General features: G+C 42.1%; 1 protein-coding gene across 3 annotated transcripts; it reads right to left on the reverse strand.

Moving 5' to 3' along the window:
- Nucleotides 1-2,035: 2,035 nt before the first annotated feature.
- LOC109526642 (RING finger protein 165-like) lies at nt 2,036-17,520 on the reverse strand. Of its 3 annotated transcripts, none has more exons than XM_019888054.1 (8): nt 17,063-17,520; nt 8,099-8,420; nt 7,861-7,992; nt 5,838-5,967; nt 5,639-5,743; nt 4,770-4,865; nt 4,327-4,430; nt 2,036-3,997 (listed from the first exon to the last, which is right to left on the reverse strand). In XM_019888054.1, the coding sequence occupies exons 1-8, from the start codon at nt 17,121-17,123 to the stop codon at nt 3,880-3,882; spliced, it is 1,068 nt and encodes a 355-aa protein (XP_019743613.1). In that variant the 5' UTR covers nt 17,124-17,520; the 3' UTR covers nt 2,036-3,879. The 3 variants fall into 3 exon arrangements, with proteins under 3 accessions (XP_019743613.1, XP_019743620.1, XP_019743631.1); XM_019888061.1 differs by having other exon boundaries at nt 7,861-7,989; nt 17,063-17,503; XM_019888072.1 differs by lacking the exon at nt 17,063-17,520 and adding an exon at nt 8,583-8,836.
- Between the last annotated feature and the right edge of the window lie 204 nt (nt 17,521-17,724).

Here is a 17,724-nt window from a genome sequence, read left to right on the forward strand (position 1 = left end):
CAGCGATGTGGAGTAAAAAAAAAAAAAAAAAACAACAAAACAAACAAACAAAAAAAAAACGATTAATTACGAAGCAGCATCGTATGGCAAAAAGCGCGATCACTAAGACAAAACGTGTCTCCGATCAAAAGCAGGGAAGCTAAAGGGAATGTCATCTCGATCAACAGCACCATGCTGGCTTCAAAAGTGTAAGATGGTTCTTTGTTTTTTTTGGGGCGAGGGGGGATAATAATAATAATAATAATAATAATAATAATAATAATAAAATCATAATCACACACTGCATGCAGAAGCATCCCCACCTACCCAATGCATAATGAGGTATTCTTTTTTTTGTCATATTTTTTTGTCTTATTTTAAATAAATATATCCATTCAATTGCAAAGTTATGAGACATGAAATATTCCACCACAATAGCTAGCTAGCTACAGTTAGTAATAAATAATGATTGTTAAATACTTAAGGCATCTTTAAATCACAGCATTCTATGTGAACTAGCAGAACCTCCACCTATTTCAGCACTTTTTTTTTTTTTTTTTGGGAGGTGGGTGGAGGTCTCACATGAGAGCGGGGGGAATAACACAATCAAGTTATTCTCCAATAAAGACCAAGCAGTATTAGCGCGAGGCTGACTAGAAAAAAAAAAACAACTCAAATTCCAAGAATAAAGTCAGCATTTTGAAGATTGGGGTGGAAAAAGTTAGATGACCAGATTTTGTTTTTTTTTCCCCCCACATTTTCAAAAATAAAGTTATACCACAACATGGAATTCACAGACAGTCCAGATTACAAAAAAAGAAATGTAGCGTATCCCAAAAGCCGCTAAATTTTGTTTTGAGTATTTATCAGAAAGACATAAACCATCACGTATTTGACAGCTTTGGTTTTTCCAATTTTTGTCAACATAACCATGGGCAACCAGTTCAGCGTGTACCCCGCCACAGCTGGGATAGGCTCCAGCACGCCCCGCGCCCCTCGTGAGGAGAAGCCGATTGGAAAATGGACGGATAAATGGATCGTTCTCTTGCTAATGGCTTGCCAATAGACATTAGGGAAGAGTTGCAAAATTGCCATCTGGCAAGATTTTTTTTTCTGTCCCAGACTGCACCGTAGCACCAGTTGGAAACATTTCTGGCCATCACACTCTTCTAACATGGAGTACAATTTCTACTGTTCGTGGTATGTTTCTTGAAACAGGCTCTGTTCTCGACAAACCAAAAGGTGTTCAGTGTTTTCATCAGTGGTGATAATAACAGGCCTTCCTCTGCATGGCTTGCCAAAAACAGATCTTGTTTCGAGAATCTTTCCACGTATAGCCTTAATTTGACCCGCACATTGGAGCAATGTGACGGCTGAACTTCTTGCCGGGGAGCAATTTTGCACCTCGACTCCAATGTCAACTTCGGGGAAGAGAATGATTTCAAAAACTGCAAATTCTAAACTGTCAAATGCCGATGGCTTCTCTTTAATCTGCATGACACCCGCAAGACTACAAAAAAAAATCTTGATTGAATGAGGAAAAAAAGCTCTAATATTGCAAAATAAATTGTAATTTGAACCGAATGAAGAATAGGGAACTTTTTTCCACCCACTCTTAATTCACATTTTTTTTGTCTCCTTGTCATTCCAGCGTGGCCCTATCACCTCTTGGTAAAGAACGCACAGGGAAGCATAAAAATATTTGGAATCCAACCAAAACACAAACTCCTAAGACAAGAAGAAACTCCACACACGCCAAACAAACAAACAAACAAACAACTCCATACGGTAGTGCACATTTACAAAAAAACACAAGCTACATTACAATAAATACATATTATCTTTTTTGCAGAATTGCAGCTATTTCTCTTCACTGTGGTTAACACGGACACGGACCAGGTGTATTCGTGGCCACGTCCAAATTGGCATGTCAACTTAAAAAAAAAAAAAAAAAAAAACTACACAAACCAAAAAAAACTAACAAACGGAAATGACTATTGAATCATATGAGAAGACAATGTTAAGAACAATTGTTTGGTTGTTGTTGTTGATTTTTTTTTTCAAAATGGATGGCTTTTAATCCCTTTCACCCCAAGACTACATGTGTCTAATTCACACACACACACACACACACACACACACACACACACACACACACACACACACACACACACACACAGGCCATTACAATGTAACGCAACGGAAGTGAGCGTTCAAACACACGCAGGCAAACTAGTGTACTATACGTTTTGTTTTGCCCTGTAACACCACTTGCATGTGAGTGGCCGCAACTGAGACGGAAATGGGAATTAAAATGATGACAAAAAAAAATAATCCTCATCCAAAAAGTCACATGTGCTTGTTCGGTAGGCAATAAGGTTCAGAGAAATGTCACTCATCTTGAGGCAAGATGGCGGCGATGCTGTCACACACGTCCCCCATAGTGGGGGTGGGGTGGGGGGGGGTCGAGGTCAAGATCTGAGTGCGCACGTGTCGAAGAGGATTGGATGAGGAATACACGGAGGGGGGCGGGGGGGGGGTCACTGCATCTACTTTGCACCACTATGACCACGATGAGCACGACGACACAGCTCACAAAACCTTGCACACAGGCATGCATACCTGATGATGGAGGCCCACCACCGCCCGCTATGACACAACACACAAGTCCCTGGAAGCCATGCCTGCAGTTAGCTGTGTTAGCGTGGATGGCGTCAACAGTGCCCCCCCCCCCCCCCAAGCCACTATATCGTGGTTCATCGTTCATGTCCCGCCTTCCCTATAAAGCAACAATTTTGAAGCTAACGTGTTGTAGGTTTTTAGTCAAGTCCGAATTTAGAGTTGCACGCCTTCAGTGGCAAGAAGAAGAGGCAGAGAAGGTCCCTAACGGATGCAAGCGTCAATAATAATTGTTGTTTTAGAGCAGAGAGGATATACATCGGTGATTATTGTTGTCGTTTGCTTCGTATGCATGATGTTAAAGAAGCAGTTGTTACTGTCACATCTTTGCTAATTCCAGTCAGCACACATATGGCGTTTTTCGTTGTTATGTTAGCACTAAGCTAGCAGACTTTCATGAGATGATCTCATATGGTTTGTTTGTTGAAGCTGACTACAAAAAAATTTGATGGGCATCATAATGATCAACTGCTTAAGGTGAAGTTATACCTCATTTTGTTCCATTTCTTGACAACAACAGAGACGAATGTTGTAGGGTTAAAACTAAAAACAAAACAAAAAAAATTTTTATATGGACTTGCTATATGACAGATTTTCACCTAAACACAACAAACAAGGGGGCAGGGGTTGTCCGCTATTTTTTGGCCTTAGTACATACAGCGCACGCTTTGAGCCTCCCCCGCCTGGTTTTCTAACCTTGGGCTATCTGTCACACAGACTCTCAAGTTGCTACACAACACTGTTACTCAGTAAATACTCAATCAGTACTATAGCACACCACAAGCATCGGGCTACACACCAATCATGCTTTTGTATAATGTTCTATACAGATGTGCTCGTGTGTGTTCGTGTGTGTGCATGTGTGTGTTTGTGTCTGTGGGGAGGGGGCGGGGGGGGAGGTCGCGCACCGCATGACTCAGCACGTCCGTCTATAGCCGCTCCCGCCCTTTTCTTGTACGTACATCCACTAAGTCAGCCCAGTTTTTTTAAATGTGTCCACCGCATTCCAGCTTGTGTTCTGCATGAGTCGGAGTGTGTGTGTGTGTGTGTGTGTGTGTGTGTGCGTGCGTGCATCTGTCTGAATGTGCTTTGTTAATATCCTACCCTTGGCCCCTCCCACTAAAAGAGGGGGGAGCGAGGAGGCCCACCTCCAGCGACTCCCCCTCAAGGGGAGAGAGTGGAGGATTGTGGGATGTGAGGCTGCGTGCTGTGCAGCAGCTATCAACTGTCAGGGTTGAGCTGGGTTTCAATGTCCACTCTGCAGATGGGGCACTTCCGGCTGGTCGCCAGCCATTGGTCCACGCACGCCTGGTGAAACAGGTGCATGCAGGGCAATCTCCTAAACGCGCACGCGCGCGCGCGCACACACACACACACACACACACACACACACACACACACACACACACACACACACACACACACACACACACACACACGACACAATTTTAGTGAACCTCAAAACAGTCAGCTCTCACATCATCTTTCCCCATTGAAATGAATGGAAATGCCATTAATCTATTCCAATTTTCCGCAAAAAGCAACAAAAAAAATGTTGGAAGGTGAATTATAACTACGGAAAAATATTTTTCAGAATACCGCTCTGGTGTGTCTACCTCCGGACAAACGGTGCAAACTGTGCATGTAAGTGTGTTAATGTGCTCGTACCTGACATCCTCTCCATCCTCCAGCATGGACAGACAGATGGTGCACTTCTCGTCCGTGTCCAGTTCCTCGTCGTCCAGACACATCTTCAGGTCCTGGGGGAATCTCTGCAAGCCCAACACAAACTTTTTATGAGCTCAGTGTGTATGTGCGTGCGCGTGAGTGCGTGTCTTAGCTCATGCCATGACTGAGCTAAGCGTGCTTTGAAGGAGGAGAGGGTGGGGGGGGGCGTGTAAAAAGACTCAATGATGAGCCAAATGGCGTGACACTCTTTACCTAGTATTTAGGTCACGTTGGCTATATGCGCTTATTCAAATTCACCGGAATGAGTCATCCCTCACGGTGATATGGAGCAGTCTGCACTCTGCACGCTGGTCTCACCTCATCAGCTGCCGGAAAACGAGTTTGCGCGTGGAACTCACATCCAAGACTGTATGTAGGCTTACCTTCTTGTACTTGTGGGGGAAAGTAAATCTCTCGATGGTCGTCTGGACTGCGCCGCGGTTCACGCTGCCCAGTCGGTCCTCCAGCTGCAAAAGTTCCTGTTGAAAAAAAAACAAACAAACAAAAACAGAATAAATAAGGCGCAGCAAGAAAATAAAAACGGTTTATTTGTTGTTGTAAAAGTGGTTCTAAACATGTCAAACATTGACTGGATGAAGGTTTTAACTACTTTTGCAGTAAGCAGCACAAGGTGTAAGAAATTCCCGTTTTGGTTTGTTGCCTAAACAGGCCGCGGGAGAAATGTTCAAAAAAAAAAAACATAAAATAGTTCTAACAAGGTTTTGTTTGAATAATAATTGTTAGGTTGTGAATTCGTGGAAGAAGTACGGACTTTACAACTTGGCAGCCACCAAAAGAGGGTGCGAGAAATTCAGACACGACTAATTTGATGCCTGAACGGGCTGTGTGAGATATCCCAAACAGAAGGGAAAAGGGCTTTCAACCGAGGTTACATTGTTACATCAGAAAATAATGGCGGCAAAAGAGGTGATTTCATGAATAGTAGAGGGTGCTAGAAATTCCGTGCCAACTGGTTTGCTGCCTAGACAGGCAGCAGGCTAACAGAATGCTAATGTGGCTCCAACAAAGTGTAACGCGAACAGTAATTGTTCGGGATTTCGTCACGTGGCTGCACGCTTCAGAAAATGCAAGCATTTCAGGCCCAACTGGCTTGCTGCCTCATCGGGCATCAGACGTTTATTGAAAGGTATGCCGCTTGCTTTTCACAGAACTGCATGAATGACCAAAAAAAGGCCCTAAATTTTATCCTGTCAAAACTTAAATGAATCAATCGTTTTAATCGAGCACCCACCTCATAGCTCTCCCTGACGGCAGACGCGTGCCGCGAAGGGTTGAGACTCTGCAGCGCCAGCAGGTGCAGCTGAGGGTACGGATAGTTCCGGATCTCGTGAACAACCTGGAAGAGGGACGGAGAGAAGATGACGGCGTCGGTCCCTGAGGCTCGCCGCGTATCCAGACGATGAATCGATCCGGACGTGATTGCGACTCACCACTTGCGTTGAGGCGTTGTTCCTGGGGAAGTGGTGCATCCTGGGAGATGTCAGGTAGTGCTGATAGTGCTGCGGCAGTGGGTGGATGTGGTATTGGTGTGGCGGCAGGCCTGCGTCCACACTTAGATCCCTGGGGCAGAGAAAAACAAAATTATGATTTTTTTTTTCAATCCATGGTGATATTTTCCTGACAGTGGTGCCTTCACTTATCGATTTATAAAATCAATTGAAATGAATTAATTTTTTTAAACACTAGATCGAGAACAACGTGAGTAGACCTAATATTTTTGCATAGTTTTGTGCCCTCCTTGAATCATATTTTTTTAATGCAAGAGAGCTCTTTGCACCGCGAAGAAAAATAGAGCATGTGGTTGTTATTTGCTCCAAACACTTTGCCACAGGTGTCAAACTCAAGGCCCGGGGGCCAGATCTGGCCCGGCACATCATTTTAAAGCATGTGGTTGTTATTTGCTCCAAACACTTTGTGTCACAGGTGTCAAACTCAAGGCCCGGGGGCCAGATCTGGCCCGGCACATCATTTTATGTGGCCCACGAAAGCAAATCAAGCATGTCAACTTCTACGATGATTGCTAAAATCTGTACAAAAATTTCAACTTCTCATATGTAATATATAGGCGAGATATCGTAAGCATTTTCTTGTGCGCAAACGCCTCCTTAAACCATCGGTGAATGAACCATTATTCTACACTTCTTTTTATGTTTTCACAGTCATAACGGCCCTCCAAAGGAAACGCTCACTACAATGTGGCCCGTGACAAAAATTAGTTTGACACCCCTGTGTTAGAGGATCTTTTATACATGTCCTCGAAAATGCATTGTTAAATATGAAACATATTAAGAGCATGTGTTTTGCACCTGTGGACATACAGTATTTTGTCCATATTTATATGATAGAGCAGTCGTCTATCTGCATAGCTGCTGATTGCGAAATATTTAGAATGCTACCTTTCTAATTCGAAGTTGCTTGAGCTTTGAATGAATATTGAAAACGTGCTCGTCGGTTTCCGTTGTGCACATTCTTACCAGCAGCAACAACAGCAGGTGGTGATGCTCGTGTGTTGAGTGTGCCTGTTTCACACTTGAACTAGTGCTGTCACACTGTCCCTCCACTCCCCCAGCACTGTGCCGCGGGGAGACTAAACAAATATAACTGCATCTGCCTGTGCGGCAAGCTAACGAAAATGAATTTTGAAAAAAAAGGGAGAGCTTCTTCAGAAAAGGGGAAAAGGCCAAAGGCGTTTCACAGGCACTAATCCGACTCTGGTAATATGTCGTACAGTATTTTGCTCTTTTTTTTTTTTTTTTTGCAGGCTCCACGTCACGTCACTGAGAGATTCGAGACGCATCGTGACAGACAGGTGATTGGACAAATAATCATTCCCTCCTCCAATACCAGCCACTCAGTTATTCTATTTACGCCCCGAGCTATTCTATTTAAAAAAAAAAAATCGGGGGTCTGTGGGAATTCTGGACAGCGTGCCCGCCACCCTGGTCAGGATAAGCGGTTCAGGTAATTAATAAATTGATGGTTTGGGACGCATCGCACCTGTTGCACCATTGATATTTATGCCACTGTTTTTTTTTTTTTTTTAATCTATGGCCTTTTTCCCACATGACAAACAGACCCATGTTAGGTTCGCCAACTCATAACTGACTCGAATGAGGCCATAAAAGCTGAAACTGCAGCAATTTAAGTGTGTCAATTGTAAATTTCGCTGCTAACGTTTTATGCCTCCAGGTTAAACCTCAGAAAAACTCATTACTACCTATTAATGTTACAACCCCCACAAGGTGCGTGCTGTTGACTGCTCATTTTAGTCTTAAAGGAACTTTATCTTCGTCCTCGTTTCCTGAAATGAAACTCAACCGCAACCATGTTCAAATAGCCCCTATTTACGACAAAAGAAAAACAGCTTTTGCTACCTGAAAACAAAAGAGCACTTTAGTGGACTTTTACAAGGGCTGCTTGCGTACAGGCGTGGTTTAAGTATACGCTCCCTACCAGTCTGTGCCCTCGGCCAGGTAGCGGGGCTGCTGCACCACCGGCTGGGGCGGAACGTGCAGAGGTGGGGCAAACTCGAAGCCGGGACGCAGTCTGTGGGGCTGGTGAGGAACCCTCTCTGATGTGCGTCTACTGACACAAATAAGGACAGGTTTGAGATTGACTTCAAGTAAGAGATACACACACACACACACATATATATATAGTGGTCCGGGGTCTTTGTGGCTTTGAATGGTACCTGTTGGGTGGCAGGATGTGTCGATGCTGGGCCTCGAGGATTTGCTGCTGGAGGAGGTATTGCTGGTGTAATGCCTGAGGTAGGAAGGGAGGGGCGGGGATGTCCTGGAACTGGGGCGCGGGCATGGGGTTGAGGGGCGGGTGGTGTAGCGGGGGTCCGTGCTGGTGGCCAGGCGGGGCCATGTGGGGGTTGATGCCCGACTGCGGCTGGCCCGGGTGGGGCATGGGGAAGTCCATGGGCAGCGGGGCCTGGGGGCCTAGCTGGAAGTGGCGGCAAGAGGTAGCATGGCTGTGCTGCTGCTGTTGCCGGGTGAAATGGGATCCTGGGGGCGGAGTGAGGGGGGAGAAGCAGAATACGTCAGGCACCCCAACACCATAAAATGAGCGGGAATTAATTCTGGGTGAAATATGCTGTCACTGCATGTATATGTAATTGTACGTGTGTGTGTGTGTGCGTGTGTGACATCATGTTCATGAAGCCCTACCTCGTACCTACGATGAGAAAAATGCTTCTGTGAGGGTGGGACAATGATGGGATAGCACAAGTGTCACCGAAACCAAACACCGAAAGTGCTCCGTCACGAAAATACGTGAGCCGCCATTTTCGGGATCCTTTCCTGTTCTTGGAAGCGGACGAAGCTACCATGGAACTAAGTGTGCACATGGCCCTGGCCTGGCTGCTTCGTACAGTATGGCTAAGTCAAAAACATGACAAGAGATGAAATGCCCATGAACAGCAACCCAAATGCAACCCCCCAAAAAAATGTGAGTGTGACTCCTTAGAATGACCTATACAGTGGTGCCTTGAGATACAAATGACCCGATTTCAGAGGGTTTTTTTTTTTACATACAGGCAGTCATTTGCCCAATTTTTTTGCTTTGACTTGCAGGCAAAAAAAAAAATTGCATATGAGCACAGTGTGATGGCAATGAACTCAACTCATTTCACAAGAAGAAGCAATTTGGCAGACCGTGAACAATTCAGGCTTTGGGCTGTCTAATTAAACACAAAACTAATTACATGATGTGTATTTTAGGCTACATTCACACTGCATGGGATGATGCCCAATTCGGATTTTTGTTCGATATAATCTTTTTAAGTAATGTGAAAACATTACAAAAACAAACTTGCAAGTGAATTCAACGGGTCCGTGACATAACACGCATGCGCACAAAGCATGACTTCGAGTGACATGGACCTAAAAAAAAAAGACGTCATGTGGCGCAGTGTTTACGGAAATAATTATGGTCCCTCGTCTAGGGGGCGAGACGGGAGGACTATACGAACACAAATGAGGAGCAACACACGTAGACTGATAAAACAACACAAGTCACAGGAATATATTCTTTATCCTCTGCGTAGAACAAGTGTTTCTACAGGTTACTGATGTGTTTTGAGGGTCTACATCTACTGTAGATGCATATCTCTGTATTATACTGCCCACAGGTGGGCAAGGCATGCACGCCAGTGAGCAGTACCATCTCCATTGAATTGAAGCAAAAAAAAAGCTTCATTCTTTACATTCTATTGTGTAATTTCGGCATTTATTCTAAAGCACAGAATTAAAGAGTGCTAGATTTCTTTTTAAAAACACGTTATAAAAATGTTATGAGACATTCAAGGAATTAATTAAACTTGTATCTCAGAGTACCGCTGTATTAGTTGCTCATTTATGGTGGATTTATTTTTATTTTTTTTAACTCACTACAGTTTTATATTTCTCCTAACATATACCTTCCAGGTTATTTATTTCGAAAAAAATGTTCATACAGACAGGCCTCTCTGTAATACCTACGCACAACTCCAGCTTGATTTAAACCCCTTTCAACATACCGATATCTTACATTCAAAAGGCATCACTGCTTTTCCATTACTTCATGCTTTGTGCCATTATAGGGATTATAGAAAAAAAAAACCACACAAATCCCCAAATAAGAGTTGTTTTTTTTTTGAAGGAAATGGCTGAGAATAAATTCCGACGTCATGTGGCGCAGTGTTTACAGAAATAAATATGGTGCCGCGTCTAGGGGCTTCTTTTATCATCTCCTATCGCCAGAATAGCGAGACAGGAGGACTATACGAACACAAATGAGGAGCAACACACGTAGACTGATAAAACAACACAAGTCACAGGAATATATTCTTTATCCTCTGCGTAGAACAAGTGTTTCTACAGGTTTCTGATGTGTTTTGACAGTCTACATCTACTGTAGATGCATAATTTCTCCACTGCGAGACTAATAAAGGTTTTCTTATCTTATCTTATCTCTGTATTATACTGCCCACAGGTGGGCAAGGCATGCACGCCGGTGAGCAGTACCATCTCCATTGAATTGAAGCAAAAAAAAAAAAGCTTCATTCTTTACATTCTATTGTGTAATTTAGGCATTTATTCAAAAGCACAGAATTAAAGAGTGCTAGATTTCTTTTTAAAAACACGTTATAAAAATGTTATGAGACATTCAAGGAATTAATTAAACTTGTATCTCAGAGTACCGCTGTATTAGTTGCTCATTTATGGTGGATTTATTTTTATTTTTTTTAACTCACTACAGTTTTATATTTCTCCTAACATATACCTTCCAGGTTATTTATTTCGAAAAAAATGTTCATACAGACAGGCCTCTCTGTAATACCTACGCACAACTCCAGCTTGATTTAAACCCCTTTCTACATACCGATATCTTACATTCAAAAGGCATCACCGCTTTTCTATTACTTCATGCTTTGTGCCATTATAGGAATTATAGAAAAAAAAACAACAGACAAATCCCCAAATAAGAGGTTTTTTTTTTTTTTTGAAGGAAATGGCTGAGAATAAATTCCATTGAAGAAAAAAAATGGCATGTGATATTGTGAAAGAACGCAGCTTGATGTTGATCATCAAAAGGTGAGTACGCATTTTACTGATATGACGGCTTCGGGTTCTTTTAACACTGGTATGACCGTTAAAGGTTGACACCAGTTGAACTCATCATTTCCATTGTTTCCTATGGGGGGAAAAAATGGCTTTGAAATCCACACAAATCAGGAATTGATCATCCTGCGGAACAGATTGGGTTGGTTCTACTGTAATTCAATGTTAATGGTCACTTTAGTCATGCATTGTCAAAATGTAGTATTTAGTTTAGCCCTCTTTGTGCTTGCTCCAAAACATTCCGCTTCTTAGAAATAGCTTGGTTTTTTTTTTCTTCGAATATTAACTTGTCCCGACCACAACTATTTGGCAAGCGGCGTACGCAGACAGTCGAGACACGGCAGGCTTCCTTGTGGCAGCCGCATATTTTAAATGTATCCCACATGTGTTTAGAAAGGCTTTTTTTTTTAAATTGTAAGAACATTATTAGTGACATCCATTTGGCAGAGCTTAACGTTTCCCCAAAGACAAAAAAATAAATAAATAAAGTGTTTTGTATTTCTATGTCAAAATGGCTAGCCTGCATTGCATTTTCCGAAACGAGGCGAGGGGAAAAAAACAAAACGGGTTAGAGCAGGGCCGGCGACAGACAGGTAGTGACCTTGCAAGGTCAAGTTCAAAAAGGATGGGGGCACAGAGGGCGTTTTAGGGAGGGCGGGGGTGACGGCCACCACGAATGATAGCAGATCGGCTGGAACGGGCGCTGTGATGGAGGAAGCGTGGAGAATCATCTATCTTTTGTCACAGCGGGGGGAGGAGGTGGGTGAGGGTGAAGGGAGGTGGGACAGGGAGGACAATAAATGGAAATCAGCAAGAAGCACACTGAAGGTTAGGAAAAACACTAGATTCTTTATTGAAAAATATTAGTAAACTGTGTTTTTCTTTCTCTGTCGTTTTTTTTTTTTGGGATGTAGTAATAGTATAAAAATCCATGCAACCAAAAAAATAAACCACATAGACTGAAGGCAAGGCCCACCATGCTCCGTATAGGGTTAAATAAAGGAACAAAAGCAGCATCCAATGAGCTACAGCACATGATTCAAGTACAGCAGGGTAAACATCTTTACTACAGAAAGATTACATTGGATTCTCACAGGTCAATGTAGAGTCAAACCAAAAACAAAAAAAAAACATAACAAAAATATGAATCATAAAATGTGACCATGCATTGAAAAAAGTACTATCAAGAGAGACCACAACCAAACAATAGAGACGTTATTTACTAATAGAGAATCTCTTTTAGCAGTGCAGGAAAATATAGGCATCCCTGTGAAATGGATAGCATTTTGGCTTAATGTTAGTTAGTGGGTGAGGGGGGGAGGTGGAGGGGGGGAATTTTTAGAAAGTGATGAACCACCAGTGAGCTTGTTTGACCTGCTGATACAGTGGAACCTCCAAAGTCAAAACGCTGCGTTAAAGCTCAAAAATTGGGAGCGTTTCAGGAAAAAAATGTTCTTCGAATGTCCTATGAATTTGAAACGGTTTCAAGAGCACCCCACTAGATTTTTTTTTTTTTTTTACAGTGCGTGCCTTCTGCCTTTTCCGTTGGCCACTTGTGGCTTTTTATTGCACTCGTTTGATACAGAAAAGACTCTTACGGTCTCCAAGTACTTTTTGTCCTGCATTAGCGAGCTTTTCGGTGTCCTCAGAGTTGGACATGATCGGCAGTCGTCATCACATTACTCGTTTTTGTGTTCCCATGCTTCCCTCACACAAATGCTAATTTATAAAATTTACTCCGTCTATCTAGCATGAACCTAGTGGACTTTTGTTAGATGAAATTGAATTTTGGGGGTTGTTAAAACATTCAAGCATTGAAATATACACCATTGAATTCGCTTCAAAGAGACTTCGATTGACTTTATTTTGACTGTTTTTGTTCCCATTTCCTTCGCAAAGCCCTTTTATTTCTCAACCAAGATATTCTGTGAGTGCAGTTGTGCATTCGAGTCCATCTGTTTGTGCTGCTCAACAAGACGTTGCACTGAGGTAAGACAACGTCACGCTAACTAGTGTGTGTTAAGTTTGAATGTTTTTGCATTAGTGGTTTAATTTTAATTCAAACAAACGTAGAATTAACTCTCAGCAGTCGTTAGCGACATTTCTTTGAACAAAATGAACAAAAACGGACTGAAATTAGATCTTACATTTATAAAACTCATTAAATCTAACTAAAAATAGAGCAAATAATTAATAAATAGTCCTTGGTTTCCATCATTGTCGATTAATATCATAAATGTGCTTTCAGGGTTCATTTTAAATGTATTCATTTCAGTAGATCCGTAGAAGAATGAAAGTCAAAATCGTCGTTTGAGAATTTTCGTTTACATTCCTTTATTCGATAATACTTAGTCTAATCTTGCACCCAAAAAATCCTTCACATTAATAAAAAAGTTACTACGGCTAATACTAAAATTCATAAAAACTAAAATCAAACAAAATATTTTTCCCCAATATAAAATAAAAACTAACAAACCTGGTTTAACAACTCATTAAAACTAACTGAATTTAGAAAATTAAAAACTATAGTAAAAAATACAAAACTAGTGGAACTCTCGTTCAAATGTTATTCAAAACATTGCCTGTACATTGATTTTAAAAAACGACGCGAAAAAATGTTGGCGTCGTTTAACGACATGATTTTTCATGGTTCCACGTACGCAACACAAGAAGGCTCACTCACTAACCGCCGTACTTAGTTTTTAATTTGATTACGGTAACTCAGCTGTCTACAAAGGCAACACTAGTACCCGGGAACAAACCAGTGCAAATTCATTTCAAAACGGGAAATGTTGCTTTCACTTCTAAACAAATCAAAAGCTACCTGACGGAGATCGTTCAACTTTTGAGGCACCACTGTATACGCCACTTGATATTTTTTGGAGCCTGTTAAAAAGGAGAGGGAGGGCAAGCAGCCCCGAACAATTCAGTGTGATTCAAAAGATTTGTTGTTCTTTTTTTTTTTTTTTTTGTCTAATCTTGCACCCAAAAAATCCTTCACATTAATAAAAAAGTTACTACGGCTAATACTAAAATTCATAAAAACTAAAATCAAACAAAATATTTTTCCCCAATATAAAATAAAAACTAACAAACCTGGTTTAACAACTCATTAAAACTAACTGAATTTAGAAAATTAAAAACTATAGTAAAAAATACAAAACTAGTGGAACTCTCGTTCAAATGTTATTCAAAACATTGCCTGTACATTGATTTTAAAAAACGACGCGAAAAAATGTTGGCGTCGTTTAACGACATGATTTTTCATGGTTCCACGTACGCAACACAAGAAGGCTCACTCACTAACCGCCGTACTTAGTTTTTAATTTGATTACGGTAACTCAGCTGTCTACAAAGGCAACACTAGTACCCGGGAACAAACCAGTGCAAATTCATTTCAAAACGGGAAATGTTGCTTTCACTTCTAAACAAATCAAAAGCTACCTGACGGAGATCGTTCAACTTTTGAGGCACCACTGTATATGCCACTTGATATTTTTTGGAGCCTGTTAAAAAGGAGAGGGAGGGCAAGCAGCCCCGAACAATTCAGTGTGATTCAAAAGATTTGTTGTTCTTTTTTTTTTTTTTTTTACTACACAAAATGGAGACAGTTATGGCAGGTTGTCGTGTGCAGGTGCAGTGTACCTTCACTCTATTCATTTCCCGCAGAAACTCCCAAGTCCAGCACCGCAAAAGTGGTCTCATTTGGAATCCAAACTAAATGCCTTTGACAATAGAACTCAAAATTTCAAACCATCACGTTCCTCTTTTTTGGTTTTCCACCACATAATGTTGTATGAGGTGCACGCGTTTTTTTGCCGTGCAACAACTGACTACCTTAATACCGTACGTGCATATACGCGATTTTTAAGCAATCGTTTATATGAGCAAGTTTGAATGATTGTCATTTCAACAGAGCAGAGACGACATACATCTGCTTTGTTTGTAAATGTCGCTGCTACCTTCGTTAAAGCAGCAGTTGTTTATAGTTAGCCGAACATCCATGCTCATTTTCAGTAGCCCATCTCAAAAGTTTCACATTATATCTGAGTTACTAGATTTTCATTGGATTCGTTTGTAGGGTTTGGTTGAACATTTTGGTGTTTAAATACAATGTTTGATTCGCTTGTATTTTGCGGCAGGTTTACAGTAAACTTCAACTGGCAGTGAAAAAATAAGTTTGAATGTGTTTCTAAGTGTCGTGGGGTGAATACTTTCAAAAACGTTGCTTATTTCGTATCTCTTTATTGTACCTTTTTGGGTCAGGAACATATTCCCACTAATAAAATGCAGTCCACTGTATGGCCACTACAAATGTTAAAACATTACTTAAAACACTGCCTGTAAAGTTAATAAAGGTCAATTGCTGCTGATCTTCCTGTTCTTCATTCGATTGTTTTTATGTAACGGCTTAAAATGCCTCTCAAACAAATATTAGTGAGGACTTTACCACCGCTACTATTATGATGGTGATAGTTTGACCTTGGAATAAATCTGAATAATTTTTCTAATAATATAAAAAGTGTTAAGAAATAATAACACCCAGTCATTGAAGGGCTCGTGTTGGACTTTGGAGGTTCCGCCGCACAGCGAAACGCTGATTTCGCCATCCAAATTGTCACATGAGAACCTGTACACTGCACCTTGAGTGAAGAGAAAGGAGGATGAGCCGAATTCTGGTGTTCAACGATGCGAGTGCAGCCGTTTTGGAGATCATGCAAAAATGTATCCACTTGACAGGAATTTACAGCATGTTGTCTATCAAAAGACTGGATGGGAGGTACACAATGACATTCCATTAAAAAAAGGAGCTACATGTCCACTCGGGTGCTACAGCAAAAATTTGACAGAAACAAAAGACAAAAAGGTGCTCTGCTCTAAGATGTTAGCTATGTTTTTTTTTTGTTTTTTTTTTTGTTTTTTTTTTTGTTTTTTTTTTAGTCGGCTTGACATGGTTGGAATACATCTTGAAGGGAGGAGGAGGAGGAATAGGAGAGGGGGAGGGGGTGCTTTGTTTTTTTTAATACCAATGTCGTCTTCGGATGGAAAGAGGAAATGAAGAAGGGGTTCACAATACAGCTAAATGCAGAGAACAGGCAGAGGCCACGCCACACCACACAGCAGCAGATGATCATTAGCTACACAATGGGGGGGACGACAAAGATCTGATAAATGCAGAATGTAGAGCCAGCCTCCATACTATGAAACAGGGAAATAAGAACAGAAATAAAAGCACAATGAAATCACTGATGCCACTGCTGTCAAATTCATGTTGCACTGTAGCTTCGTGTGTGCGTGTGCTTCTTTTTTTAGCCGCTCGCTCGCGTCTGAGTGCAAAAAAAAAAGGAGCAAAGTTCCAAACACAAAACAGCTGACAGTTTGCAGCAAATTTGATTTATCTGTTTTCCAGAAGCAATGATCACCCGTATCGATTCGCAAATTCCGCCGATCGACGCTAACAGTCATAAATAATCGCGATGGCGAAACCAGATGATCTTTGAAATGACATCATCCAGTCACAGATAAGACGACTGGCTGGAGACGGCTACGGCTAGTTTGCGGTATTTCTACGGTGCAAACACACCGCCGCGAGTAAAAAGCAGAAGACGCGCATTGCAACGTATCCCAATTGACGTTAGCGGAAAATGGATGGAATGAGCCACTGCGTTCTTCTGTACGGGAATGTTGTGTACACACAACAGCCGGCGCTTGCCGAATCCTTTGTGACAATTGATTCCGCTTCAGGATGTAGCCAGCCCCCACACGAGCCAGTTAGCTTATCTCGAGTGGCGGTATCTGGATGTTAACTAAAGCCAAATACAGCCGCCAAAAAACATGTCATGTGATGGTTTACGGTCATTTACGAGCAAAGCAAAAAACAAAAACGCCAAATTGCATTTGGCGAGCAGTTTGAGCGGAAACGACGAGCTAGCTGACGCGAGCTAAGCCAGCGGCTAAGTTGGGAGCTAACTAGCCAACAGCTGCAGTGAATATTAAGATAAACAGGGAACACGTTTTAGCGTGCTTACCAACAAACCACGACCTACCTCTGTTTCTGACTGAGCCAAATACGGGGAGAACCAGGTATCCGACATGCACTAACACCATCCTGTGATCCTTGTTTTACGACTCCGCTGGCTTATTTGGAGAGAGAGAGTGCGATGGTTGTAGTAGCCCATGCGGATCTACATTCAGGCGGCTGGGCTGGCTAGCAGCGCGCGGGCCGAGTAACTGAAGCGTCTGTTTCGCTAACTGACTGATTATACTGCTGTACTGTACTGGAGCTCCGTGTCTATGCCTGCAGTCGATGGACTCGACTGCCCGCCTGGTGATGAGTGACAAAAGCAGACGTGTCCTTCTGCGGAGCCGGCAAAGGGGGGCGCTGTTTCCCTGCTGCGTGACCTCGAGAGACCTAGAACAGCTACAATGGGCGGCCAGCGGGCCGCATGCAACCCTCGCCCACATCTGGGGTTGCTCTCGATTCATTTTTGAAAATAAAAAGGTCATCGCTTAGCAGCGCCTCCAAACCCGAGGTGGGAATTGTGAAGAAGAGCGTGTCATGGCCGCCACATCAATTTCTAATTTCTCAATGGTACATCTAAAAAAAAGTGGTTGCACCTTTGCAACCAGCCTTTTGAGGGGTGGGGGAAGAAGGTATTAGTGACTGCCTATCTTTGTACAAAATATTTTATTTTTAATTTGCTTTAGT

Source organism: Hippocampus comes, unplaced genomic scaffold (genome assembly GCF_001891065.2).
Source record: "Hippocampus comes isolate QL1 unplaced genomic scaffold, H_comes_QL1_v1.1 scaffold155, whole genome shotgun sequence".
Lineage (NCBI taxonomy): Eukaryota > Metazoa > Chordata > Actinopteri > Syngnathiformes > Syngnathidae > Hippocampus > Hippocampus comes.

Coding starts and splice junctions, on each gene's coding strand:
- LOC109526642 (XM_019888054.1), bottom strand. CDS start 17,123: ATGGTGTTAGTGCATGTCGGATACCTGGTTCTCCCCGTATTTGGCTCA. Junction 8,421..17,062: donor TGGCTCAGTCAGAAACAGAG/GTAGGTCGTGGT, acceptor CTCCGCCCCCAG/GATCCCATTTCACCCGGCAA. Junction 4,866..5,638: donor CCGTCAGGGAGAGCTATGAG/GTGGGTGCTCGA, acceptor TTTTTTCAACAG/GAACTTTTGCAGCTGGAGGA.